The sequence below is a fragment of the Choristoneura fumiferana genome, chromosome 21, assembly GCF_025370935.1.
Source record: "Choristoneura fumiferana chromosome 21, NRCan_CFum_1, whole genome shotgun sequence".
NCBI lineage: Eukaryota > Metazoa > Arthropoda > Insecta > Lepidoptera > Tortricidae > Choristoneura > Choristoneura fumiferana.
The window spans coordinates 2,454,189-2,481,956 of NC_133492.1; the positions used below are offsets into that span (position 1 = coordinate 2,454,189).

Consider the following 27,768-nt stretch of genomic DNA (forward strand, 5'->3'; position numbering starts at 1 on the left):
GATGTAGTTTTTTTTACATTACTACTAAACATTCAGTAGGTAATTGCGTCATTGGCCTCTGAATGTTGGTCTAGACCTGGTCGTTTCGGCTCTTAGTCTATATAGGGTCAATACTGAATCTAGTTACCCCTAAAAATAATATATTCCAGCGTTCAGAGTCCGACAGAAAAAAACTGAAAAACAAAAAATAATAAACCTTTTTGTTTAACCTTAATCTAGGTACCAGTTTGAAGTCGGTGCTTCTGCCTCAGCACTAGCCAGCAGAAGTGGACCTATAGTCGTCTACCTGATGGGCTTCTATAACTCCTCCTGGCCTGTGCTGAGGCACCGACTTCAGACTGGTACCTAGATTAAGGATAAACAAAAAAGGATCATTATTTTTTGCTTTTCAGTTTTCCATCCTTAGGGTAGATCACACTAGAGACTACTCTGTAAAAAGTTATGCGTGGTAAAAATATATACGCGTCGTCTTGAGAACCTTATCCGTTTTTTTACGCCAGTTAACAAGTAGAATAGAAACGGGATCTGTAAACACGTATTTTTATAGAGTTTATGACGTACCTCCATATATTTCGATATATTTATGAATATGTACGGAACCCTGGAAGTCAAGTGAGAGTCCGATTTATGTTTATGGGCGGTGGAGATCTTTTACTTGCTCGTTTGCCATCCAGTCAAATAAAAAAAAAACTTAGCCGGTTTTTACTTAGTTTGTCTTCCTTGTATTTTTTTTAATATAGTCTTTCATCAATGAAATGCATTTGTTTCAACAACTCCTGTACAATTAGAGGGAAGAATTCGTGCCCTAGGGTACTTTTGCATTACATCCAACTTATTATAAACGCATTTTTAACAATATACCTCTCTATCTTGGCACGTACACTATAACCAGTAGCTTATGGCACTAGAGTAAATTCCGGTAATAGTAAACCAAACCTATTGCGTCTCTGTCGAACTTTCTCTGTTACAGCATCATCGGATTGCGCTAGCATTTGTTAGCGCATTTGGCTTTTGAGCACAAACGTTAGACGACGGGGCGCCATGATATCGTTCCAAATTCGGATTTGACAGCTGATTTTTTCTTAAAAAACTGGCCAGTTTTATTTAATAGTGTTGTTCTCGAATAGGATTACAGTGAAAGGATCGAAAAAGTGAAAGAGCTGGGAAAGCGTCAAGTTTAAAAATGTTGTGAAAATAAAAATAAAAAATGATGTGCGGGCTAACTCGGGAAAATAATGTAGTGTTCATGTGTATAATAAGACTGCTAATATATAAAAGTGAACTAAAATAAAAATGGAGAAAGACTATTTCCTATTAGTCTAACTTGGACTAAGATGGTTGTAATAATATGAACAAAATGTTCGGTTTCAAACGTTGCTCAGTGCAATTACTAGTGTTACTGTCCTGGTGTATGGAATACTGGACGTTCGGATATGTGTTTTTGTGGTATTTGTTTGCATGTGCCGTGTTTATTTCGTTTCTTTTGGTCGTGTTGACATATGACCATGATTATTGGACGAATAGGGGGATTTTCTCGCCCCCCGCGTTCCCCCTGGTGGGACACATACTATCAGTGGTCCTTTTTAAAGAACAAGGAGGCATGTGTTTTAAAAGGATCTACAATAAGTACAGAGGTCTAAAGTTTTTAGGTGAGTTGTGAATTTTATAAATAATAATACAATTTAAGGAAGACATCCACTGCTGAGCTAAGGCCTTCTTAGAACGTAACCATGAACGGCAACTCGCCGCTTGTGTCCATCAACTGTCAGTAACTCTACCGATATCGTTGACAGCTTAAAATAAGATCCGAAGAAATCCGTGTGATGTCGGGTTAGAATTACACCTCTCCATTTCTTCCGTGGCTGTCGTAAGAGGCGACAAAGGATATAGGTTAAGGTATACCGTAGGCGACAGGCTAGCAACCTGTCACTATTGTACCGTTTTTGTCAAACTTTAAACCAAAAATTGCTAAAAGTGGCTCCGAAGCGGTAACGTTTCGTGTGCTCTGCCTACCCCATTTGGGAATACAGGCGTGATGTTTGTGCGTGTGTGCGTGTGAAATCCGTAAAACTTAGGGTGTAGCCAGACGAGCGTTATTCTATTAGTTGTGAGTCGCGTAATTTTGGTTTCATACAAAAGTTTGTGTACAACTCATTTTGCGTGGCCGTGTGTCACAAACTAGACTTTTGTATAAAACTGAATGCAGCAGAAATTACGCGACTTATTGACTTTAAAAAATAGGCTCGTCTGGCTTCACCCCTAGAGACAAATGCGGGTATATAACACAGTTCCAGAGGGAACAGCGCGCGATAACCGAATTCCATAAGGGCGAAGCCGCGGTCAAAAGCTAGTATATAAGTATGTTTATCCGTTGCCTAGTACCCATGCATAGTACAAGCTTTGCTTAGTTTGGGACTAGGTCAATTGGTGTCAAGTGTCCCATGATATTTATTATATTTATTTTATATGTATATACGAGTACTTATGTGCATTATTTTTCAATAAAAAGACACGTCAAGATCGCTTACCTTCTTTCTAATGCTAAAAAAACGAAGTTTAGTCTGGCACTAAGGCTGTCATAGAAACCTTAATTGTTCTAAAACATTATGATGCGTTTCACAACGTTAGAGGAACGATTTGTTCTCAGCTGGCCTCGTTATTTTGCCATTGGTTGTTATTGGGATTGGGACCAAGGACGTAGGTATCTATCGTAACTGCGAGTAATAGACTTTTGAAATTTTCGCAGTGAGTACGGTCGAGGTCGAATATATTTTTACACTTTAGTACCTTGTCACTTGCATTCTATTCAAACAATCTAATTAGCAGTCGGCGGACGACAGATGCAATTTACGTCAAAACCATGTCGAACAATATACGTAATATGGATAGGACTACAATTGGTTTAAAAAAGAAAAACATACTTGAAAAATAGTTGGATATTTTTATTGTTGTAGTAAATAATCGTATTATATATATATATATACACGCCTTTTATAGTTCACTATCCACTTATGTAGGGGAAAATTACATCTTTACATGTACAGATGTAAGTGGTACCTACGTATTTGTAAAGTAATACTTCACCATTATTAGGAAGATTATCACCATCACTCAAATTTGTATAATTTTTTACACAAATATATTTATCTAAGTTTAATAAAAGTCTTATCTACCTTATGCTTTCGTCACCATATTGCATCTATCGTCCGCCCTTTACTAATTAGATGTCCTATCCGCGCGCGACTTCGCCGATGAACCATCAGCCAAATATGTGGTCTACCACCCTAAAGTTACCAATAGACGTGCTGTCAACTTGAAAGTTCGACTGAAGCGACATATTCATTTGATAGGAACTTGTTTAAATATGATGGTACATTTCTTGATTATATAAATAACAGATAACAGGTGTAATGTTACGATAGGACTTTATCATAATCGCTCTCAATCGAGGCCAACCCATCAGCGTGTCAATTACAGCCAGCACATTTCTTGTAAAAAACAATTAATTTCAGTCTCTCAGCTTTATTAAAGGCCGTGACTGCTATGGGCACAGCACCATCTCGCGTTGCCCTACTCTACTGGTACTTATCTGTCGCTCACGCTAGAAACAATATATGTACAAAGTGCTCACAAATTAAGTAGTATCACGTAGTATCAATATTTTAACAGACGTTACATACATTACATCAACACAATTGACTTAAATTAAAATAAGAAAACTTTTTATACCATATTATATTTATACAGAGAGTATCTCTTTCAATCAATCAATCATTTATTTTTAGGTTTCCGTACATTATCAGTAAAAACAGAACCCTTATAAGATCACTTTGCTGTCCGTCTAATCAGCCGTCTGTCTGTCTGTCCGTCAGTCAAGACAATTTTTCTCAGGAACGCGTGCAGGTATCAAGCCATAGGTATGTCGTTCTAACAGTCATAACAAATCGAATGATAACTTAATTATATTATTATGTTAAAAAACTGGCCAAGAGCGTGTCGGACACGTCCAAAATAGGGTTCCGTAGCCATTACGAAAAACTTAAGTAATATTTTCTAAGGATTTCGTATTTTATACGGAATCTTCCAAGTTGAGGTATATTTTATACCTTAGGCTGCTATTTACTCTTAAATTACTAATAATTGTCAAAAAACTTAACCGTTATAGTTTTTTTTGTAAGTTTGATATACTTACTACCATCCTGAATTTTATTCAAATTTTTCCACTCACCGGTTTAGTTTTTTTGGGGGGACGCTCGATTTTAATGTAAATTTGTACTTTAAAGTTGAATATTTCGCAAACAAATCACTGAATCGAAAAATCGTCTTAGCAAACCCCTAATGGTTTTAAATGACCTATCCAACGATACACCACACTATAGAGTTGGACGAGAAAAAAAACACCCCCACTTTACGTTATGGGAGGTATCCTAAGAAGGGTTCCTTTTTTCCATTTTGGCTACGGAACCCTAAAAATCATCCAGCCGTTTAAGCTACAGAGAGGAACAAAGAAATAGACATATTTACATACGCTCAAAAAACATCACCGAAGGTTGCGTTTCTACCAAAGATGTGCGAGGATGTGTTGTAAGGAACGTGTTTTCAACCAATAGAAACGCTTCATTTACCTATCGTCGCACAAATAGCGCATCTCTGGTGGAAACAGCTGAGCGGAGAGAGGCAAACTATTTTTTTTTATTCAACTGGATGGCAAACGAGCAAGTGGGTCTCCTGATGGTAACAGATCACCACCGCCCATAAAAATCTGCAACACCAGGGTTATTAGAATAGAATAGAATAGAATAGAAATATGTTTATTCAGCCAACACATCATGACAAAAAAGAGAAAACACATTTACAAAATTATAAAGAATACAAGAACAAACAAATAACAGACGCGTTGCCAACCCAGAGGCCTCTTACTCTCCACGCCGAAACACGACAGTGCAAGCACTGCTGCTTCACGGCAGGATTAGCGAGCAAGATGGTGGTAGCAATGAAGCATTCTATTGGTTCATGATAAACACATTTCTCGCAGCACATTCTCGCACATCTCTGGTGGAACGAGCCTAATCCGGGCAATCGTGTAAAACAGAGGTTATTTTGTGACCATCATCATATTATCAGCCGTAAGACGTCCACTGTTGGACATAGGCCTCCCCCATAGACCTCCAGTTGTTTCATTTGGAACAGCCTGCATCCACCGTGAACCCGCGGCTTTGATCAGGTCATCCGTCCATCTCGTTGGTGGACGTCCTACGCATGCCGATCCGCGGTCTCCACTCGAGAACTTTTCAGCCCCACTGGCCATCTGTTCTCCGTGCTATATGGCCTGACCACTGCCACTTCAACGACCTAATTTGCTTGGCTATATCGGTTGTTTGTATTTTGTGATACCCTGTATTAAAATTAACAACCAATAACTTTCCAGGCACTCACCAGTTCTTTCAACGCACGCTGGTTATTCGGGACCCTGCTCTCATCAAGCGGGTCTGCGTGACTGACTTCGCCTACTTCGTGGACCGAGGGTTCTTCTTCAATGAGGAGGTGGATCCGTTGGCCGGGTCGGTGCTGTTCCTACGGGGACAGGAGTGGAGACGCTTGAGGGCTAAGATCTCGCCGATATTCTCGTAAGATCCTTAAGACTGCTAGATCAAGTCTTTTAGCATTAAATTTGATAGGCCACAGGTTTGCTACTGCAAATATTAGCTTATGTTAATTTTTGCTATTTTTTTATTTTTAAAACTGTACTTGTTATTCATATCCTTCGCCATCATCGTCATATAATTATGTGCACTAAGTTTTAAGTTAATCTGATTAATAGAAGTGAATGAAATTCAACTTGCAAAATTTGATCCAAACAAGCTTATGTAAAGCAAGTTAAATAAAAGCGGGATGATTAAAAGTAACGGGCAGCGCTTCTAGCGATTACAAGGTATAATAAAAAAAACTGTTCTCAGGAAAACGTTTCCCAGAACACGTTTTTCGGCAATTTTATCAGCAATAATCAGCATATGAATGACGTATCTTCGCTTATATTTACAACAAAATGTGCTTGGTCTATGTCTGCTCTCGCTGCTTCGCAAACAAAGTCAGGCGAAAAAGAATGCTAATTCCACAATTCAGTGAAATTGTGGAATCAACTTTCTGTCAGCCACATGAGATCGGGGCTTTCAAAAAAAGGATTTTTGCGCTAAGTTGGCAAAAAACTCGTTATTGTACAAAATAAGTCAACAAACAAAATTGACAAACAATCCTACTAATATTATGAATGTGAAAGTTTGTGAAGTTGTTTGGATGTAAAAGGTTTGGATACAAATAGTTTGAGTCCCGGAGAAGGACATAGGATAGTTTTTATCCCGGAAAATTGCATAGTTCCCGCGGGATAGCGATAAACGAATTCTACGCAGACGGAGTTGCGGGTAAAGGATAGTAATATAACATAAAGATTAACAATGAAAATTTTTGCTTTAAAGATCGCCAACAGATCAGCAGTGACTCTTCTAGCGTTTAATGTTTTTAAATTTCGTGATTTACATTCATTATTATATAACTATTACCATAAACGGATGTTTACTGTATTGGTGATTTCTCTTATTATAATATCTTTGACGTGTTATACCTAATTTAATTAATTTATTATTGGATAAAATTGTTGACTTAGGGGCAGTTTTACCACCCATTGATTAATTTCATTTGACGGATAAATTTAATTAATGGATGGTGAAACAGGGGTAAACCTAAAATATTGTATACATACCGTAAATTGGTTGATTGTAACGCACTATTATGTATATAATACGGTACCTGTATGACTATCGACAATCTGGCAATAAATTGATTTGAATTTGAATTCGAATTTGAGGCCGTATTGTCTAAAACGCTGACGCACGTAATTGCATTCACCCTCTCTTTCTACCCTCGTCTTATACCATGTGACAGACAAAAGTGGTGAAATCAATTGTGATTCCAAGTGTTTTAGGCATTAAGGCCTCAGAGCTTATCACGCCCAACCATATTCCAGTGGCCTTCGTCACGAGTAGACTTAGGTATAGTAGAAATTTTTTGAGGTGTCCCGATCCCGCTCATTGAAATAACGACTTTATTATTTACAATACGGAGTTCATTTTAAATAAAACTTTAATTCCTGGCACATAATATTTCTCAAAATTTAATGCGTCGTAGACAAGCAGCCCCATGGAAAAGCGTTATTTGCGAACGAGTATTTATTTTAAAATGACCTTTCTGCTCTAGACAATAAGGTCGTTATTTCAATGACCTATTTTATTTTATGTTTCCGTTAATTTTTAACTGAAGATTATGCGGTTGAGGGCACAATAGAATATGGCTTTTTTCGAAAGGTGGGCTGTAAACGAGATCGGGACACCTAAAAAAATTCACACTAGCGAAGTGTGAGGGGTCTCCTAGAGTTATTGATATTGATGGGCGGTGGTGCTCATTTCCCATCAGATGACCCAATGAGGGCTACCGTTTTCGCGCTCACCAGTTGGCGCCACTGTGGACAAAGGTCCTGCTTGAAGTATAGTGGTCAGTTTGTTATTACGGGCGTGAAAACTAAATTTACATTTAAATCAAATATTAAACACCTTAAAACCGTACCATAAAAATATCGAGCATGCTACAGTGTTGCGTAGTCCCATGATGTTCGGATAAAATTGAAGATAAAGGTTTCCGAAAGACAAAACTGTCTCAAAACACAGACATTCATTGCCCCGTAACGCATATTTGCCATAATTAATTTCAAGTATTGCAAAATATTCACAAAATAATTCTAATTATAGATAAACCCGCGTAGCTCACCCAAAAACAGTGACATTCGACATTTCGGAGACCTCTCGCTACACAGCGCCTCTAGCGGCGAATTCATACGCGACGACGCATTGCTCGTTTGACTCCAGCTCATAATAAAAAAAATCACATTCCAGACCAAACAAACTCAAAGGCATGTTCCCAATCATTGAGAACACTGCCCAAGAGTTCCTGAAACGGGTAGCAGCGCTACCAACTAGAGCTGGAGCAGAACATGTGAAGATCAATGATGAAGATGCAGTGTTAGTGGACTCCGAGAAGCTAGTGGGAGGGTACACAGCTGATGCCATAGTGCCCTGCGCTTTCGGAGTCAAGAGTCAAGTCATGGATGACGACAATGATCCCTTTGCTGTGGCTTTGCAGGCGTTCTATGAAATGTCACTGTCCGGTTTATTTGAGAAGTGAGTATCTGTTTTATTAAAACCACTCAACGTCGTAGTCGAGGAAACTGAATAGCGTTCCAAGGTGGGACCTTTTTTATGATCAATTTCGCCATGATTTCTTTGGCAGATGTATAGAATGTCAATATGATATCAGTAGGTAGCACAAAGGTTTCACTCTGGTACACGATTCAATTTCTTTGACTGTAACCACGTGTTTTTTGGTTTTCGTTAACTTTAAGTTCACCTCTGTACAGTCAGCAACAAAGATTTGGCTGTATACCACAGTGCAACCTTACCTACCTTTTACCTTAATATTCAGGCAATAAAGTCCTGTATACATATTTTTGTCACTGCAAACGTATGCATATTTTTGTTGCTGTACATGGATCTCAATTTGTCGATTGTATTTGTTTTTTTTTTCTATAAGAAAAAGTTTACATATGTATGTATTTTACAGGTCAAATTAAGTTAGTTAATTTTTCTACGACACTTATGGTCAAGAATTAAATTAACTAACGAATAAGTTTTTGGTAAAATTCTCATTTTAGCCCAAACTACATTTGGATACCAAATTTCAAGTCGATGTCATTAACCGTTGAAGAGTTCCGTCCTGTGGGGACGATCCTGGCCAGACTACCAGGATGTCACTATCAGATTATTGTATTGTCACTCAAGTTACATCATCATCATCATCATCATCATCCCAGCCTATATACGTCCCACTGCAGGGCACAGGCCTCCCCTCAGAACTATGGCCCAAGCCCTCTCAAGTTACATAAGTATACCAAATTCCAAGTCAATTCAACTACTGGAAGTTGGTCGAATTTAACTTGCAAGATTTGATTACAGACAGACAGACAACGGGACAGGTGAAACTAAATAAAAGCTTGCAAAAACAGCGCTAATAAGGTCCCACTTGCTAAGTACTTGTTCGTCCTATACTAAAACCAAACACAACACGGACGAACACTAATATACCTACCTACACAGACAGAAATGGAGAAAATTTAAGAACGCCCACGTCAATTCAGTGGTTGATGAAAACTAGAAAGGGAAAGAAAAAAGATTCACTTTATCACTTTGATGAGTAATTCTCTCATTCACAGTTCACTTTCATATTTGCTTTCAGGACCATGAGGCAGTTCTGGCCAGCCTTCTCGCTGTTCTTCAGGATGAAGATAATACCGCAGAAGACGCACGACTTCTTCTACAACATCGTGACCAGCGTGCTGCGAGACCGGGAGAATGGTAAGTGATATTTAGATGGAGGAGTCCTGAACCTCAGAATTAAAAATAACAATTTTTTCAATAATTTTAGGCCCTATTTTAGAAAACAAGGGGAGGATGGTACATTTTTCCCTATTTTTAACCCAGACGCAAAAAGAGCGGTGTTATAAGTTTGACCGCTATGTGTGTCTGTTTGTGGCAGCGTAGCTCTTAAACGGGTGAACCGATTTGAATGCGGTTTTTTTTTATTTGAAAGCAGATTTTCTAGCGACGGTTCTTAGACATGTTTTATCAAAATCATTTTAGCCGTTTTTGAGATATTGAACTTTGAAGTGACAGTCGGTTTTTTAGCAATGCGCTTGCTCTACCAAAATGTAACATTTAATTTCTAACCTTTATAATTTCTACAAAAGAGTTAACTGATAACTGCACTGATCATTGGCATTAACTGAGCGTTATACTTACACATGTTTTATAAAGTTCAAAATTTCATCCGTTTAATTTATTAAAAAAACATTTCATTTATTAAAATGGTAGGTATCTACGAGTATATACAGGGGATCGAAGAGCTGGCAGCTTCCTTGGACAAAGCATTACCTCAGCTATTCAAAGAGTGAACGCTGCCAGCATCTTCGGTACCTTGCCTAAGGGGACTGCCTAAGGGGGCCCCCCAAATGCCTCCGCGTTCCCCTGATCAAATCCTAAACAAGACTTTTAAAATGTGCTTAGTACCTACTTTTTTTCAAACTATTTTTTTTAAAGCTGGAGAGCCTCATTCAGCTTTCCCGCCCCGGGCCTCTGACGGGCTTAGTCTGCCACTGGTTCAATGTTAGCTATTTGTTTCTCTGCAGGCGTCGTGGAGAGACGCGGCGACTTCATCGACATGATGATGGCGCTACGTAACGACGACAAAAACAACAATAAGGCCGAAAAAGACGAGGACTACGTCGAAATCAGTAAGTGGTTTTGATGTTGTTACTTCATCATCAGCCGGAAGACGTCCACGGCTGAACAAAGGCCTCCCCCTTAGAACGCCACAATGAACAGCTACTCGACACTTACGTCCACGGCTATCCGCAACTAAAGGGCTACTACGAAACTCGAAAATCGAAGTTGTTATAGTACCGTCCCGCTCACGCTGATATTATTTCATACGAGAGTGAGAGGGACGGTACGATACGAAATTAGATTTTCGAGTTTCGTAGTAGCCCTACTGTTACAATGTCAGTCCATCTAGTAAGAGACCTATTGCTCAGTTTTTTATATAAGGGGGAAGCGAGCATGCGGGTCACCTGATGGAATGCAATCACCGCCACCCATGGACACCTGGCAACAGGAGGGGTGCCACAGGTGCGTTGCCGGCCCTTTGAGAGACTGATAGGCTCGTTTTTATGCGAGTAAAATCGAACCTTGCATTTAAAGCCCCATTGTCAGAGTTTAAGTCACGTTGATCCCATGGGCCCGAAATACAGTAGTAGCTCGCACGCTTGTGTCATATTTTGATATGAAATTAATGTAAAAAAAGCGGCCAAGTGCGAAACGGAGTCGCCCATGAAGGGTTCCGTAGCAGCAAGTAACATAATATAAAAGTTTCCTTTACTTTACGATTTATCACGTATTAAAAAAACTACTTACTAGATATCGTTCTAACCAATTTTTGGTGGAAGTTTGCATGGTAATGTACATCATATATCGAACCCACCACTCAAACCAACTTACCGGATATGCACTTGGCTTAGGCCCGTAATCCTACCTACTAATATTATAAATGCGAAAGTTTGTGAGTGAGTGAGTGAGTGAGTGAGTATGTTTGTTACTCTTTCACGCTGAAACGGCTGGACGGATTTGGATGAAATTTGGCGAAAAGTTAGTTTATAACCTGGATTAAAACATAGGATACTTTTTATCCCGGTATTCCCACGGGATAGGGATAAAATCTCGAAATAACAACCTCTGGGCTTAGAGTCATGAAATTTGGTATGTAGGTAGTTGGACGTCTGGAATAACAGATAGGTGACTTTTTGACCCGATATTCCCACGGGATAGGGATAAAATCTTGAAATAATAACCGCTGGGCTTAGAGTCATGAAATTTAGTATGTAGGTAACTGGACGTCTGAAATAACACGTAAGGGACTTTATGACTCGATATTCCCACGGGATACCTAGGGATAAAATCTCGAAATAACAACCACTGGGTTTAGAGCCATGAATTTTAGTATGTAGGTAGCTAGACCTCTGGAATAACACATAGGCTATTTTTATCCCGATATTCCCACAGGATAGGGATAAATCTTGAAATACTAACCGCTGGGCTTAGAGTCATGAAATTTGGTATGTAGGTATCTAGACGTCTGGAATAACACATAAGCGACTTTTTGACCCGATATTCCCACGGGATACCTAGGGATAAAATCTCGAAATAACAACCACTGGGCTTAGAGCCATGAAATTTGGTATGTAGGTAGCTGGACCTCTGGAATAACACATCTATTTTTTACCCCGATATTCCCACGGGATAGGGATAAAATCTTGAAATATTAACCGCTGAGCTTAGAGTCATGAAATTTGGTATGTAGGAAGCTGGATGTCTAGAAAAACACATAGACGACTTTTTGACCCGATATTACCACGGGATACCTACGAATAAAATGTCGAAATAACAACCGCTAAGCTTAGAGGCATGAAATTTGGATGTAGGTAGCCGTATGTCTGGAATAACACATAAGTACGCTACTTTTTATCCAGATATTCCCACGGTATAGTTTTGTAACTAAGGGACCCCATACATCCCTGTATTATTATTATTATTATTTCGTATTTTTTTCTTTAATTGTGTACTGTAGTTTTTAAGTATTTTATTTGTAATTATTTTATTTAGAAAAAATGACTTTCTGCCAAGTTTCTTGCGACGCATTCTTCTTGGCAATGATGGTCTTTCCGAAAGCGCTGGTAGTATAAAAAATGACGTGTAAAAGTGCCCATTATGCAGCCTATTTACTGAGTAAATGATTTGAATTTGAATTTTGCATTTGAATTTGGATAGGGAAAAATTTTGAAACTTCAGCACTGGGTTTAGAGTCTTGAATTTTGTACAGTTATTCACAACACAACCTCAATGAAGACCACGATATAAATATTGGAAATTTCCAGGGGAATTTTGTAAAATCCCGAAAATTTCAATTGCAGCTACCACACCGAATAGTTTACGCGTGCGAAGCCGCGGGTAAAAGCTAGTACATAATAATAATAATAGGTGACTGCTATGTGGGATGTTGACTCGACGATCATTGTCCCGATAGTCGTTTCGGCAAACGGCCTAATAGCGAAGAGTCTCGACCAACATCTCAAGAGGCTCTCGCTGGATCAAGGGCCAGATACAGAAGGCGGTACTTCTGGACACGGCACGCATCGTCCGGAGGTTCCTCACTCTGCGGCCCTGACCACCGGTAGCTTGGGCCCTACCCCGTTACCGGCGGCAAACTAGGTTAGGTTTTTATAATATTTCTATTTTGTACGTACTTTTCTGTATTTTACTTTTTATAACTATTATAAAAACCTAAACCTAAGAATGAAAGAAAAATAAAGATAATAATAATAACATCATAGAAATATAATAATATTGTAATAATAATTCAATAATAGCCGATTCGGTAGTAGTTGTTCGTAGTAGCAAGGATGGTAGGTAGTAGTATGGTATAGGTAGAGTCATTCACGATGTCGCGTGCCGTGGTTCTTATTACAATGTCATTAATGGCTAATTTTGACAAAATCACGCGTTTTCGTGGATGGCTCTAGGTATATATAATAAAATAATAGTAGGTAATTCGGACTTTACTTGTACCGGATGAATGGAGATTATTGATATCTGTTACAGATCAAAAAGTGTAAAAGGTAAAGAAATGTTGCCATACCATATTGTCACAGCTTTATCATTCCTTACAGCTGACATGGTAATATCAGCGAACGCGTTTATAATATTTCTCGGCGGCTTCGAGACTACTTCATCCACCCTGGCCTTCTTGCTCCTCGAGCTGGCTGCCAACCCTGAGGTCCAGGAAAAGATGAGACGGGAGATACAGGACGTGCTGGGCGAGAGGGAGTTGACATATGAAGTGCTGCATGAACTAGAGTATATGGAGATGGTGATACAAGGTACATAGATTTTTTTATGAACTGATCAATGATTGATATTTCACCCGATGGAAAGTGTAAATAAATAAGGCCAAAAACGTAAACTCACTGGGTCGCTAACTTTGATGATGTGAACGTACTTAGAGGTACCTACCTAGTGAACATGGTGAACTAAGAGATGTCGATCGAATAGTTCTGTGTCTTATGCAAATTTGAATCATTCGTTTTCCATAATATCTTTTGTTATAATTGCACTTGCCACAGAATCCATACTATATCTTATACACATATATGTATATAACGGGAACGACTGGTCAGATTTCGCTAATTCTTTTTTTGTTGTCTTCATTACTGTCAGGAGAAGGTTTTTATGGAAGAAAATACAGAAAAACAATGGGGGCGAAGCCGCGGGCAACAGCTATTAATATTATAAATGCGAAAATGTGTGTGTTTGTATGTGTGTCCGTCTTTCACGTCGAAACGGACCGACGGATAGACGTGATTTTTGACATAGAGATAGTTTGGGGGCCAGAGAGTGACATAGGCTACTTTTTATCCCGGTAAAAATGCACAGTTCCCGAGGGAACAGCGCGCGATAACCGAATTCAACGCGGGCGAAGCCGCGGGCAAAAGCTAGTACCTATATAAAACCATTCTGCTTTCAGGATTTATTTTAAATGATATCTTATAGAATGCAATAGGTCAAGTTACATTAATTAATAAAATAAAATAAAACATTTAGAAATACCTAAATTAGTTTTTGGCAAATAAAAATTATGGGAAACGATACATTATGCCGCAATGAAATGGGGGCAAATGACAGAGAACCTAATAAAGACTATGTGATCATCAGAGACGCTTCGCCTGTACCCCCCCTTTCCGAGCATCCAGCGGCAGTGCACGCGTGACTACACTATCCCCGAGACAGGTTACGTCGTGGAGAAGGGGACCATCGTGCTGTTCCCCACTCTCGCTATACAGAGGGACGAGCAAGTAAGACTAAGTCAAAACAAATGGAATATCTGTCTTGCTCCTCCGCCAAGTAGTGAGGCCAAGTCGCGCGAAACAGCTACGTTTGAGTTGGATTTTTTTTTATGCTATTTAACCCGCCGCATAAAAAACGTAAATAACCAACGCACCGTACAACGCAACGTACTGAACCCACCACCACCACAACCATAAACAAGATCCCGGACACGTGTTTCGCTTCTCTCCAAAGCATCATTAGCGGTTGTTGACCGTACGACGCTTGGTCGAAGAAACGACTTGGCCTCACTACTTGGCGGAGGATCAGGACAGATATAACATTTATTTTAACATGGACCTCCGCAAAGTAACGCCTGAATCTATACAGTATTTAAGACTAAGGGGCTGTTTCACCATCCATTGATTAGTGTTAATTGAAGGTTAAATGTGATACCGTCTCCGTCTATTCGAACAAAACAAATAGAGATGGCATCACACCTAACCGCCATTTAACACTAATCAATGGATGATGAAACAGCCCCTTAAACTCACTTTTTGTCGGACCCCAACTGATTGCTCCTTTCATCCACTCAAAGGTTGACTGGTAGATATCCCTTAAAGGGATAAGTACGCCTTTGCACGAGTATCTCAAAGTTCGTCAATTGCATTTCGTTTATATTCTGTTGTACAATAAAGAGTTTACAAGCATACATTACATTCATTTAGACGACCAGATGGCCTAGTGGTAAGAGAACCTGACTACGAAGCTTGAGGTCCTGGGTTCGATTCCCGTGTCGGGGCAGATATTTGTATGAAAAATACGAATGTTTGTTCTCTGGTCTTGGGTGTTTACTATGTATTTAAGTATGTATCTATCTATATAATTATATTTATCCGTTGCTTAGTACCCATAACACAAGCTTTGCTAGGCTTACTTTGGGACTAGGTCAATTGGTGTGAATTATCCCGTGATACATACATATATACATTATGTTGGCAAATCTTTTATTTAATAAATAACATGTAATAATATACAAAATAATTAACAAAAATAAATAAAAATAGAACTGAAACTAACATACTCTAATTCTAAAAATCTGTATTTACAAATTTATCACCCAAGACGCTGCTATTGGGCAGGGTGCCCATAAGGCTGTCTGCGTTTCCTCGTTGTATGGCAATGCCAATACGTTGACCGAGGAAAGAGCAAGCATTATGTTTGTATTTAAAAGCATACAATGACTTTATTGATGTTGATGATGATGATGATAATTATTATTGCAATGCCCTTACTGAGTGAGTTTTTGAAACATTAACACACTTCTCGTGTAGGGTGACACTCTTACCCGGCTCGGATAATACCGGGATGGAAATACCAACCCTGTTTTTCGTGTTTTCGTGTGCATAGAAGCACCTGTCAGTTTCTATGTGCGTGTACACAAAAAACAGGGCCGGTATTTCCATGACAGTGTTATGCGAGCCGGGAAAAAGTGTCACCCCTCGTGTAGGCTGAAAGAATGATTTGTTTTTAAACTAATAAGTGTTGTGTTGCTAGTTTGTCAAGAATTGTGCATGTTTCAGTACTGGCCGGCTGCAGGGTCCTTTATCCCGGAGCGCTGGTCGGGGCCAGCGCCGCCTCCTGGTGTTTACATGCCCTTCGGAGACGGGCCGCGATACTGCATCGGTTAGTTCCTCGTCTGAATCTTACTCAATACATGAGCTTGGCCACATCACCACGGCGCGGCGTCGTAACTCGAAACGACGCGGCGCTGGAGTGTGGCAAGTTGTCGCAAGTTTTAGCGTGCAGATAATACCGTCCTGCGGCCCAAATCAAATGTTCATTTTATGAACGTGAAATTGTCATTTGTGACAGAGTTCGCTTGCAAAATACAATAAGTTCTATTTATAGAAGTCCTTTAGGACGCTGGGCGGTAGGAGGTTAAGGTGAGCACTCGATACACCCTATAATCTCCATTTAGTTAAAAAGCGGACACCAGCAAATTGTAAAAATAGTACTAAGAGAATGAATAAATCTTTTTCCATTTTTCATCTAGTAGCGCACTTCGGCGCCACATGTTTGTTAAGTACGACGCCGTGCCGTGATGATGTGGCCAGGCCCTAATTCCTTCAGATAGGGCGACGATCACCTTACTTCCACCGCAATTCTATTAACTATAGCGTAAGCCTGTACCTGCAAGGGACGTATCCAGGCCAAAATAATGTGTGAACAAACTCAAATAGAAAGCCGTCCGAGAGAGATTGAAGAAGAGAATTTCGAAGAGGCTTATAGATGCCACCGGTGACCAAAGAGCTGGCACAATACCGCCAGGAAATACCGCCAGCATGTCTGGCACAATACCGCCGGGGTCTTTTTTAGATCTAGCTTAGTTTTTAATTGATTTGTAATATTTAGTATTATTTTTGCTTTATGTTTTATTTTTATTGTAATAACCTTAATTGTAAAGTCGTCAATTAGTTAATCAATAAACGCTTATTTGAAAATAGATTTATTACCTGCCACAAGCCTGCCACTAACTAAGAAAGTTAATATTTAGATTTATTACCTGCCACAAGCCTGCCACTAACTAAGAAAGTTTAAATTTACTTTTTCAGGCAAGCGCTTCGCAATGATTCAGATGAAGTGCTGCCTCGCGCGGTTGCTGCAACGTGTTCGCGTTAGCCCTGCGCCGTTCGCCGAACCGCGCTCCGAACCATTCGAGCCGGACCCGCGCTCGCCGCTTACGCTACACCCCAAGGACTCTAGGATAACTATTAGTTTTATTAGATGATATTAATAGATTATTATGTATATATTGAGTTGAAACGGTAAAGGAGGCGACTACGAGTAATCGAAAAGTAACTAGTGTATCCTCCGGGACCTGACCTTTTTAACAGACTTTTTTAGTTACGCCCTAGACGTGGTTCACCAGCTTTGTTATTTTGAATATTATTTCAAATTTCTTAAGATTATTTTTTCAATGAACCATTTGTACTTTATGAAGTACGTTCTGCCATTATTCTTAGTGTTAATTGGTCCTTTATAAAGACGCGAGGGCCCACGAGGATGAAGACTTTCAAGTTAATGAAGTTACGTATATAAGAGAAATATTATTCGTATTTTAAATACAATTTACGGGCCTGAGATTTACCCGACAGTTTTTAACAATGTATTGTGAATTATATTTTCGGTGCACTGAGAAGTCGTAAATGAAAGGCAATTACTGGAAAATTAAACTCAGTACTACAAGAGCGAATCTTATAGTACTATAAACGACCCATATTTGTATAATTTGTAATAAAAAAACATAATCAAGCTATTAATCCAAGTATCTGATTAAGTAAACATTTTATCAAATATCTCTAGAGTCTGGCCACATCACCAGCACGGCGTCGTAACAGTTGAACCCAGTAGTTTGAACAGTTAAACCCAGGTTTAAGATTAACAGTTCTATAAAATTTTGACACTGCAAAACTGAGTTTTAAATTAAATCGAGGTTTATTTTTTCCAGCAAACGGCCATAATTATTTTAATACAACATTAAAATTTAGCACGATGTTTTTAAGAAATATAATGTAAGATACATTATAAACAAAAGAAATGTGATTTACTCTAATGTAATTCTTAATAGAAATAAATGGTAATTACACCTAGGCATTTTTTTTATTCCATGATTTCGGATTTGAGTTTCATTACAGTTAGCAAGCCGGAAGTTAAACCACCAGTTTGTTTTTTTTCGCATGGACTGCTGTTAGCCGATGGGTTTTTTACGTTTTTTAACTAACGAGTAGGTGTACGTTGATAGGGCGAGCTGCCAAACGGGCCGCTCAGCTCAGCAAGGAGTAAATTGTACTTAATACTTCATTTATTTTAACATTTGAAACTTAACGGTAAAATTTGCACGTCTTTAAATGAAACAACGAAACTATTTATAATTGTGTTAACTTCTATAATAAATACCGGTAATAAATGTACGAACATGTCGCTATTTTTAGTACATTTGTGTTCGAAATACAGAGAAACGGGTGTTTCAATTTGACCGTTAATTCAAATCTTAAATTAAACGGATTATAGAATGCCACAGGGTGCTCTATTGAGCCGTCCTCGGACTTTGGACGCGAAGGACTTCGAGCTAAGGGAGATTTTTTGCAAGCAATAGAAATTGGTTCCTTTCCTAGATTAATAGTAGATTATTGTCGTGGCCTGGAAGTAGGCAATTGCTGGCTGAGTATGAGTATTAAGCGGACGAACTTGTGAGTGAGAGCCAGCAATTGCTATTCTAGCCGAGACTAATATAAAGCTTTTCTCAAAAATAGTGAATAATTCTGAAATAGAATAAACTTTTTCTCAAAATATATTATAAAATTTTATTTTATTCCAAAAACCCATGTTTACTTGTGGAGAGAGGGGGAGGGGGGGCATATGCCTCACGACAAAAAGTTGCACTTCAAACTAATATTTTTCAAACGACTTCCGAAATCGAAAAAAAGATCTGTGAAAACATATGTATTATAATATTTTGGAAAGTTTGGAAAGACCTGTTCAATGATATCCCACATTATGTATGGCAGTGCATATATTTTTTGAAGTTGTACTTCCATCCATCCACCCCAGCCTATATAGGTACGTCCCACTGCTGAGCACAGGCCTCCTCTCAGAACAAAAGGGTTTTTTCTAAATTGTTCATCTATATATCTAAGCAAAATAACAGCATTTTAGCACTAACAGTTAACCAAACTATAAGGGTTTCTTGTAGGACTATAGAACCCTAAAAAACAGTCGTAAAACCGCTGAGTAGTGAACCAGCTATTGCTTCAAGCAGCGTCAAGCTCAACATATTAAACATCAGTGCAATGTAAGGTACGAATAAGTCATACCATATGCTAACTTAGCAAAACACTTAGTATTAAACAACACATAGCACTTACCTCAGGAGATGACAACGCGCGCCTCAGCACTCAACGGGGTCACGCCGTTTTGTCACCAAATTAGTTTTAAATATTTTTAATTATAAATATGTATGTTAGTCTGAAAGGTATTTAATGTATGGGCTAAGTTGCCTGAAATAAATGAATTTATTGTTATTATTATTTTATTTGAGCATCCGGATTTAAGCTGCACAAAACTCGCATCTTTGAACGGATTATATAAAACTATAATTTTATAGGCCCTATTTGACAAGTTCAAATACTTAATCACTAGCACAGTCACTAGATAGGACGTACTTCTCTAACGATTACTTTTAATTTGTCACTTGACAAGTACTATTTTTATTCGCAGACTCACGGCAGACGTTGCAATAAAACGTGAAAAAGAGACAGTGCACATCGTGTTCTCTTTCACACTTACTATACTGTTTATGGATGACAATCACAAAGACGTAGATGCGCATTTTTTTGCTACGTATGTTTATCGGTAGCTATGGGGTATTTTAAATGTGACAATTGTAGGTACGGTTCAGTGGGAACTGGGAATTCGCATGCCAAGTAAAAAAGTGATTTATGGCACCGTCGGCCACGCTTCTTTGTTGATGGTATAACAAGTTCGCGATCAAGTGTTACAAAGCGCGTTTGTCGCGGTGGCTATTAATGCCTTGGACACCTGAGTTATGGATAACTTATATTTTTATGGCCATGAATGTTGCCGTGGTTCGGAGTTTTTGTATAGCGCTAAGATGAAAGCAAACCATAGAGCCGCATTTAATTAACATACAAATTGGATTATTATTTGTACTTATTAATTTAAATAAAAAAAAATGTATGTTGCATTTATAACTTTTAGATTGGGTGGTCATAGTTAATAAAGGAAAAAAATGCAACCTGCTATAAAGTACAGTGTACTTACGATTCTGAAGAAACTATTTTCAGGTCTTCACTTCAGTTATTTAATTAATACCTTGTAGTATGTATAATTCTTTTATAACTAGACTAGCTTTTGGCCGCGGCTACGCCCGCGTGGGGTTCGGTTATCGCGCGCTGTTCCCTCGGGAACTGTGCATTTTTTCAGGATAAAAAGTAGCCTATGTCATTCTCTGGTCCATAAACTATCTCTATGCCAAAAATAGATCCGTCGCTCCGCTTCGACGTGAAAGACGGATAAACATACACACAAAAATACAAACACACACACTTTCGCATTTATAATATTAGTATGGATATCTAAGTTTAAGCAGATACATTACGGCTATATGAGTTTGTAAAATAATAGTTTATTTTATTTATCTTTTATTACTTAGCGGCTTTATTGTGATTAACTATTATTCGTAGGTGATTAAAGTTTTTCCAGTTTATATGGATAAATGAGTATGAGTAAGAACGAACTAAAATATTGACGTCAATGTCGACTCCATGGTTCGCTTTCATTATATAAGTACCATGCTAAGAAAACTTCGGGTCCCGCTCACCCATAGGTTTACCATAAACCCAAGTTAATAGCTCTTTATTCCCTCCACCCACCAAAAGAATATAAATAAGGTGTCACGGAGAGCAGGCCTCAGTTTTACCACCTGTTTGACTTAGAGTTGACTTATTTGTAATTTTGTTGGTTAAGTAAACCATGATCATCAGCCGTTCAAGTTAACTCTAAACTCTTGCTGATTTAACGCGCTGCGAGCTCTATAAGAAGGTTCCATCGTCGTCCCAGGTTCCCGTGTTCACCGAAGCCAAGAGACAGGTAGAGAATCCCTTATAAAACCACAAAGGGTTGTGTAGTCAAACCTAATAACTCGATCTTATAATTCATATAAACTTCGAATTAAAACTTGTACACAGATGTTCTTTTTTCGACTGTCAATTATTTTGACTTATCGGGTTTGACCACGCAACCCTCGTTATTTAATATATTATTATAGGTAGATATAGGTACTGTACGAATGATTTAATACAGCTAAATATAGTGTATAACCTACTTGATGACGGATAAATGATCGGACAGACAACAGTGATTCTATTGCCAATTGAAGTTACGGAACTCTAAAAACGGAAATTTTGTTCAGCCGTCAAAATTCTGTTTTTTTAAGCCCTCCCTTCCTGGGAAAGTTGGGAAACTGGTTACGGAGCGGTACAGCTTAAGGATCTTTAAAAAACGAGCCTATTCAGTCTCTCAAAGGGCCGGCAACACACCTGTGAGTATCCTCGTGTTGCCAGGTGTACATGGGCGGTGAGCGCATGCGCTTTTGCCCTCACTTATATAAAAAAACCTCCATTGTGAAGCCCTAGTGGAGGCCCGGGGGCTGTTGCTCCGGATGCCCTTCCCTAAATCTGGCACTAAGGTCACCCCTTACAAAAAATGCCAAAAATGCTAAGGCATCTCCCGTAATAAGTGCTTCGTTGGTTAAGTTTCAAAACTGCATCGTATGACGCAATTAATTAAAGAAATATTCACTGCCAATTTGAACTTAAATGCACGACCGATTTAGTAAAAGACCGTAGAACTAATAAAGAAATAGAAATGTTATCATCTGCATTTCCCTCCAGAATTGATGACACCTCTTTTTACCCGACTCCCCGAAGGAGGGTTATGTTTTTGATGGTTATTTTTGAGAACCCAGTGCTGCTGCTTAAGTAGCGTAGTAGAAAAAAGCAACCTGAGATATGTGTGCATAGGAGAAATTTGTGTCTAGACTCCTGTCCAGCGGTGGTGTAGGGGTTATAGCACGCAGCGACGACCTGGGTTCGATTCCCAGCGCTGGTCACTTTTTCTGGTTTTTCTGCGCATCCATGTCTCAGTTTGTATTTTCGATATACTTACTTATATAGATAAATATATACTTAAATACATATTAAACACCCAAGACCCGAGAACAAACAATCGTTTTATTCACACAAATATCTGCCCCGGCCAGGAATCGAACCCAGGACCTCAAGCTAGTCAGGTTCTATAACCACTTGGCCATCCGGTCGTATATTAAACTTTGAAGTGACAATGTGGGGGGTTTACCAGCTTTTGGCTGGTTAGGTTAGGTCATTTAGCTGGATAGTCGCCGCGTATTATAATGTAGCTGGCGAGATAATTCTATTCGTATTATTATTAGGTCTGTGGTATCGATGTTGACAATTATTGGAAATTTGATCAAATGGTCAGCAGAAAAAGAGTATTAAAATGGGCCCCCGCTGTTATTTGTTAGTAGTGCAACTAGTGTCTTACAAGTGGAAGGAGTTAGGGAATTCAGCTTTTTCAAGGTAAGATACACCTAAGAATGAATTTAAACGTGTATATTAGCCCACGTATAAGGAAGACTCTTCTACGAGCCCTATGCCCCTAGTGAGGGATAACAGGATCCCTCTAGTTAGCCCAATAATAGATATTTTCACATAGTACTTAGTTCACTTTTCAGATCTAATTGAATTGAGTAAATAAAACAAAAATTATTTTAGTTTTGAACAAGAATTTTTCACTTAATGTAACACTATACTATATTATTATTATTGTTTGACATTCACTTTATGTTTATATACTCTTTTATACTTATGCAAAGTCGTGTTATTTATGCCAACTTACCGTTATGCCAATCCACATTATGCCATTTACATAATGCTTATTCAATTATGCGAAATAACGTTATGCCAATTTAAATTAGGACAAATAATTTATGCGAATTAATATAGACCCCCTTCCACTCCATCTGCGAAGAATTCGTTTATCGCTACCGCGTGGGAACTATGGAATTTTCCTGGATAAAAACTGTCTTATATCCTTAAAAAACTTTTTAAATTAACTGTTCTTTGTTTAAACTGGCAAAATTACGATGTCGCTTAGTCACTCTAACCTCAGAGAGACGGAGGATAGAATGTTTCGCTCCTTTCAGTTGGCCCGTATATATCGAGTTTCATATCATTGGTTAGTGAGGTAAACTAAGACATAAATAAGAGGAAAATACAAAGTAATAGGTAATCTTAAACTATTAATATTCATGGGAGAGCGTAACTAATTAGAAGCGCTACGCTTTGGTCATGTTCACCAATTTACAATAGGAAATGAAGGCGGCAATATATATGACAAACGTCTGCTACTTTGTATTAATATTCAAAGGTTTGTCAAAAAGCTAATAAAATCTATGAATTTATTACAATGTTTTGGTTTTATTAGATTGCGTAGTAGGTAGGTTGGTACTTGGATCGTTGTTATAGGCATTAAGCATACCATAACTTCATATTTCATCCGAATCTGTCCTCGTTTTAGCATGAAGGAGTAACAAAAACACACACGTATACACACACATACAAACTCGCATTTATAATATAAGTAGGATAGGATCACAGACATGATATAAACAAGTTTATATGAAGTCCGTGGATAAGATGTAAGTAGGATAACTATTGAATTCGGAATCGAAAACAGATTTTCAATATTTATAATAATGTAGAAGTGTAAGAATTTGATAAAAGACCCATTTATTACTCGACTACGGTAAAGCCAAAGTCAAAGTCAAAGCGATTTATTTGGAAACATAGGTGTAACTGATTACAGTGGTGGTAACAAATACCGGGTGTGGCCTGTAATACGAGCAAAAAATTAAAACATACATCGTCCTCGTCAAACTAAACAACATTAGTTCAGCGACTTTTAAAAATAATGAAGTCTTTGAATTTTTCCTTTTTCATACAAATTAAATTCTGCTATCAATGTACGCCATCCTAGAATACAACTGACTTTGCCTGTCACGCTACAAACATCAAGCATTTTGCTTTACATTGCTTCTACGAATAAAGTTAAGTGTAATAAAAATTAAAAACTATTTTTTTTAAATTTATTTAAATAAAAAATGCAAATACATTGTACCTTAAATTAAATGTTCGCCAAACTGCGAGACAGTTTGTTGGCGTTTGGTGGCGTTATTTTAAAAAGTCGTTGAACTAATGTTTTTTTTTTTTTTTTATTCGACTGGATGGCAAACGAGCAAATGGGTCTCCTGATGGTAAGAGATCACCACCGCCCATAAACATCTGCAACACCAGGGGTATTGCAGATGCGTTGCCAACCTAGAGGCCTAAGATGGGATACCTCAAGTGCCAGTAATTTCACCGGCTGTCTTACTCTCCACGCCGAAACACAACAGTGCAAGCACTGCTGCTTCACGGCAGGATTAGCGAGCAAGATGGTGGTAGCAATCCGGGCGGACCTGGGTTGTTCAGTTTGACGAGTAGGATCTAAGTTTTAATTATTTGCTCATATTACAGGCCACACCCGGTATAAGGTAGTATCAAAATGCTATATTTTGCTTGCAAGCATACAAAATTCAATTTATTATTAAATTATTATCGACGTCGCCAAAAGGAAGAGTAATGATTTTAGCAGTCTATATGTATGTTTGTATTTACGTATGTTCCACCGTAGCATATAGACTACTCGTTCGATTTGATATTATAACAAATGATTAACGCTCTTATTCATAAACGACAATCAAACCTATTTTAGTTAAAATGCCGCTAAAATTCGTTTGTCCTTATCTGTCACTTCGACATTTGTATTTGTTAGAAAGGGACAAAGCATTTGTTAGTTAACATAGGCTTGTTAAGTTTTATGAATAAGGGGGTAAATATTTGCGACACTTGCGTTAGGCGCCTTATGACCGTGGTCATCCGACACCAAAGAATTTATTTTGTTAGCAAAGTGTCGGATGTATTCGAATCAGCGTCTTTGGCGCTCTCGGGACCGACTTATTACCCGACTGCCCGTAGCAGCAGGGCTACTACGAAACTCGAAACTCGAAGTTCGTATCGTACCGTCCCGCTCGCTCCCGCATTAAATAGGATAAGTGTCAGAGGGACCTCACGACACGAACTTCGAGTTTCGAGCTTAGAAGTAGCCTTGCAGGGTTATGTTTTACGAGCGTATGTATCTATGTATGTATACGCGACTTGCGTTAAATTGCGACTATTTCAATTTGTCGTATCGGGTACCCTTTCATAAGCTTATCAGATTGATTTGAAATTCTGTGCGGATATTGTACTTTGGAATTTGACTGGGAATTCTGGCCTAAAACTCAACTGATTTAATACGAATCTGTCCTGGCACGCCTAAAGAGGCATTTGTAGGTGTACTGTCAATAATAATCCTCCTTTTAAGTTTCTCCGCATTTGGGTAAAAAGGGCAGTTAGCTAAAGCTTTTATTGAAAAAGTTTCTTTTGTAAATTTATGAGGTAATAAGCATTATTTGAAAATTAAGACATAAACTAGCACATTTCTAAAGAAATGTACCAAAAACATCTGGTGAAACAATAACACCACATGTCGAAGTTTAGAACAATGGTTTCTTGTCCCTTAATGGTCTCAGAAAATAGGAGTAAGTAGGTACAAGAGGAACTACATAAATGGCGTACCAGGGTGGAACGTTTTCATAATAAATTTTCGTTATGATTCCTTTGGAAGATGTATGAGATGTGAACATGACATTAGTAGCACGAGGGTTCAATCCTGGTACGTGATTCAGTTTCTTTGACTGTAAAATAAGCAGTTTATTCGGTTTCTGAGAAACTTCACCATTCATCATCATCATCATCCGAGCCTACATACGTCCCACTGCTGCACACAAGTCTCCTCTCAGAATGTGAAGGCTTGGGCCGTAGTTCCCAGGCGGGTCCAGTGCGTGCGAACTTCACACACACCATTGAATTTTGCTACCACCATCTTGATCACTAATCCTGCCGTGAAGCAGCAGTGCTTGCACTGTTGTGTTTCGACGTGGAGAGTAAGACAGCCGGTGAAATTACTGGCACTTGAGGTATCCCATCTTAGGCCTCTCGGTTGGCAACGCATCTGCAATACCCCTGGTGTTGCAGATGTTTATGGGTGGTGGTGATCTCTTACCATCAGGAGACCTACTTGCTCGTTTGCCATCCAGTCGAATAAAAAAATAAAAAAAAACCATTGAATTGCTTCCCAGGTTTGTGCTGATCATTCACCGTAAAACTGGTGGTAAATTTGGAATGTATTTTCGCACACGAAATTCGCAAAACTCAGAGGTGCGACTCGGGCTTTGAACCCACGATCCTCTGCTTGAGATGTTATAGATCAAATCACTGGGCCACCACGCCTTTATCTTACAATCTTACCTACCTATATTTATTAACCCCCAACGCAAAAAACGGAGTGTTACAAGTTTGACCGCTATGTGTGTCTGTGTGTCTTTATGTCTCTTAAACGGGTGGACCGATTTGAATGCGGTTTTTTTATTTCATAGCAGGTTTTCGTGTGTATTTTTGCAACTATAGTCATAACACAGAGTCTTTATACACCATGTTTCTATTTATTTCCTTTAACGTCGACAGGGTTATGGCTCTGCTTATTGATAAAACTACATTGGTAATTGATTTTTTTATCGCTTTTTTTCTCGTACAAATAATAATAGCAACACAAGCCGTGGTGACCAGGTTTGACCTATGGCCTCTCAAGCAGAGGACCGTGGGTTCAAACCCCGGCTTGCATCACTGAGTTTTTCGAAATTCATGCCATGGCGATAAGTTACATTTAAAATTTACTACGAGCTTTGCGGTGAAAGAAAACATCGAGAGGGAACCTGTATAAGCCTGCGAAGCAATTCAATATTGTAGTTTCCAATCCGCTAGAGAAGCTAACTGCTTTTGTCTAATTAAATGTTCCCTTAATTAAATTAAGATTGGTTTTTGGAGTCTTTTGTATTTTTATTTCCACTCCAAATTTTGTTACTTTTACGGTCATCCTGTAAAAACCATCATCATTAAAGTTAACGGAATTTAAACCTAACACGTTGTATATTCGACCACATGTATTTTTTCCAATTCCAGCTATTTTTCGAGACTTCGTTTCGTTTTAAAACTTATCGCTTTTATTTACGAGTAAGCATAGCAATATTTCACACATGCTAAGTGTTTTGTTAAAAGTACTCAAGTATTAGAAAAAAAAGGAGCGTTAGTTTTTACCTGTGTGCGGATAAATACCTCGAAAGTCTACAAGTTGATAGACTATTTTGCTAATTTGGCTGACAGCGATTACATTGCGTGCTGCAAAGCGACAGCTATTTCGAAATTTGTTGTACAGCGCGCAACGTACATACTACTTAACTAAAACAAACTTCATGTCTTGCCTTTTTTACAGAGAGTTCAAAATTCGTACTTCATATCTTGCGCCGTCCCGCTCATACAATAGTAGTAGTAGAACAACGAGAGGGAGACGGCATTATACTAACTTCGAATTTCGAATTTTCAAGTAGCAACCCGATACATATACACTTTGACTCCTTGGTGCTTTCGTTTGT

At 38.6% G+C, this 27,768-nt stretch overlaps 2 protein-coding genes across 3 annotated transcripts in view; both read left to right on the forward strand.

Moving 5' to 3' along the window:
- The first annotated feature begins 993 nt into the window (after positions 1–993).
- Positions 994–18,810, forward strand: LOC141439911 (probable cytochrome P450 6a23). Its single transcript, XM_074104368.1, has 9 exons — positions 994–1,649; positions 5,429–5,627; positions 7,944–8,228; positions 9,340–9,458; positions 10,289–10,393; positions 13,382–13,591; positions 14,424–14,563; positions 16,118–16,220; positions 17,150–18,810. The coding sequence occupies exons 1-9, from the start codon at positions 1,349–1,351 to the stop codon at positions 17,323–17,325; spliced, it is 1,638 nt and encodes a 545-aa protein (XP_073960469.1). The 5' UTR covers positions 994–1,348; the 3' UTR covers positions 17,326–18,810.
- A 2,281-nt stretch (positions 18,811–21,091) lies between these two features.
- The window catches only part of LOC141439635 (uncharacterized), a 31,823-nt gene continuing 25,146 nt past the window's right edge, over positions 21,092–27,768 (forward strand). The window contains exon 1 of one of the 2 annotated variants that reach the window (XM_074103952.1): positions 21,092–21,206. The gene's annotated coding sequence lies outside the window, so the exon portion shown is untranslated. Of the gene's footprint in view, positions 21,207–22,667; positions 22,715–27,768 lie in introns of those variants that run through there. The other variant, XM_074103951.1, reaches the window with a different exon arrangement.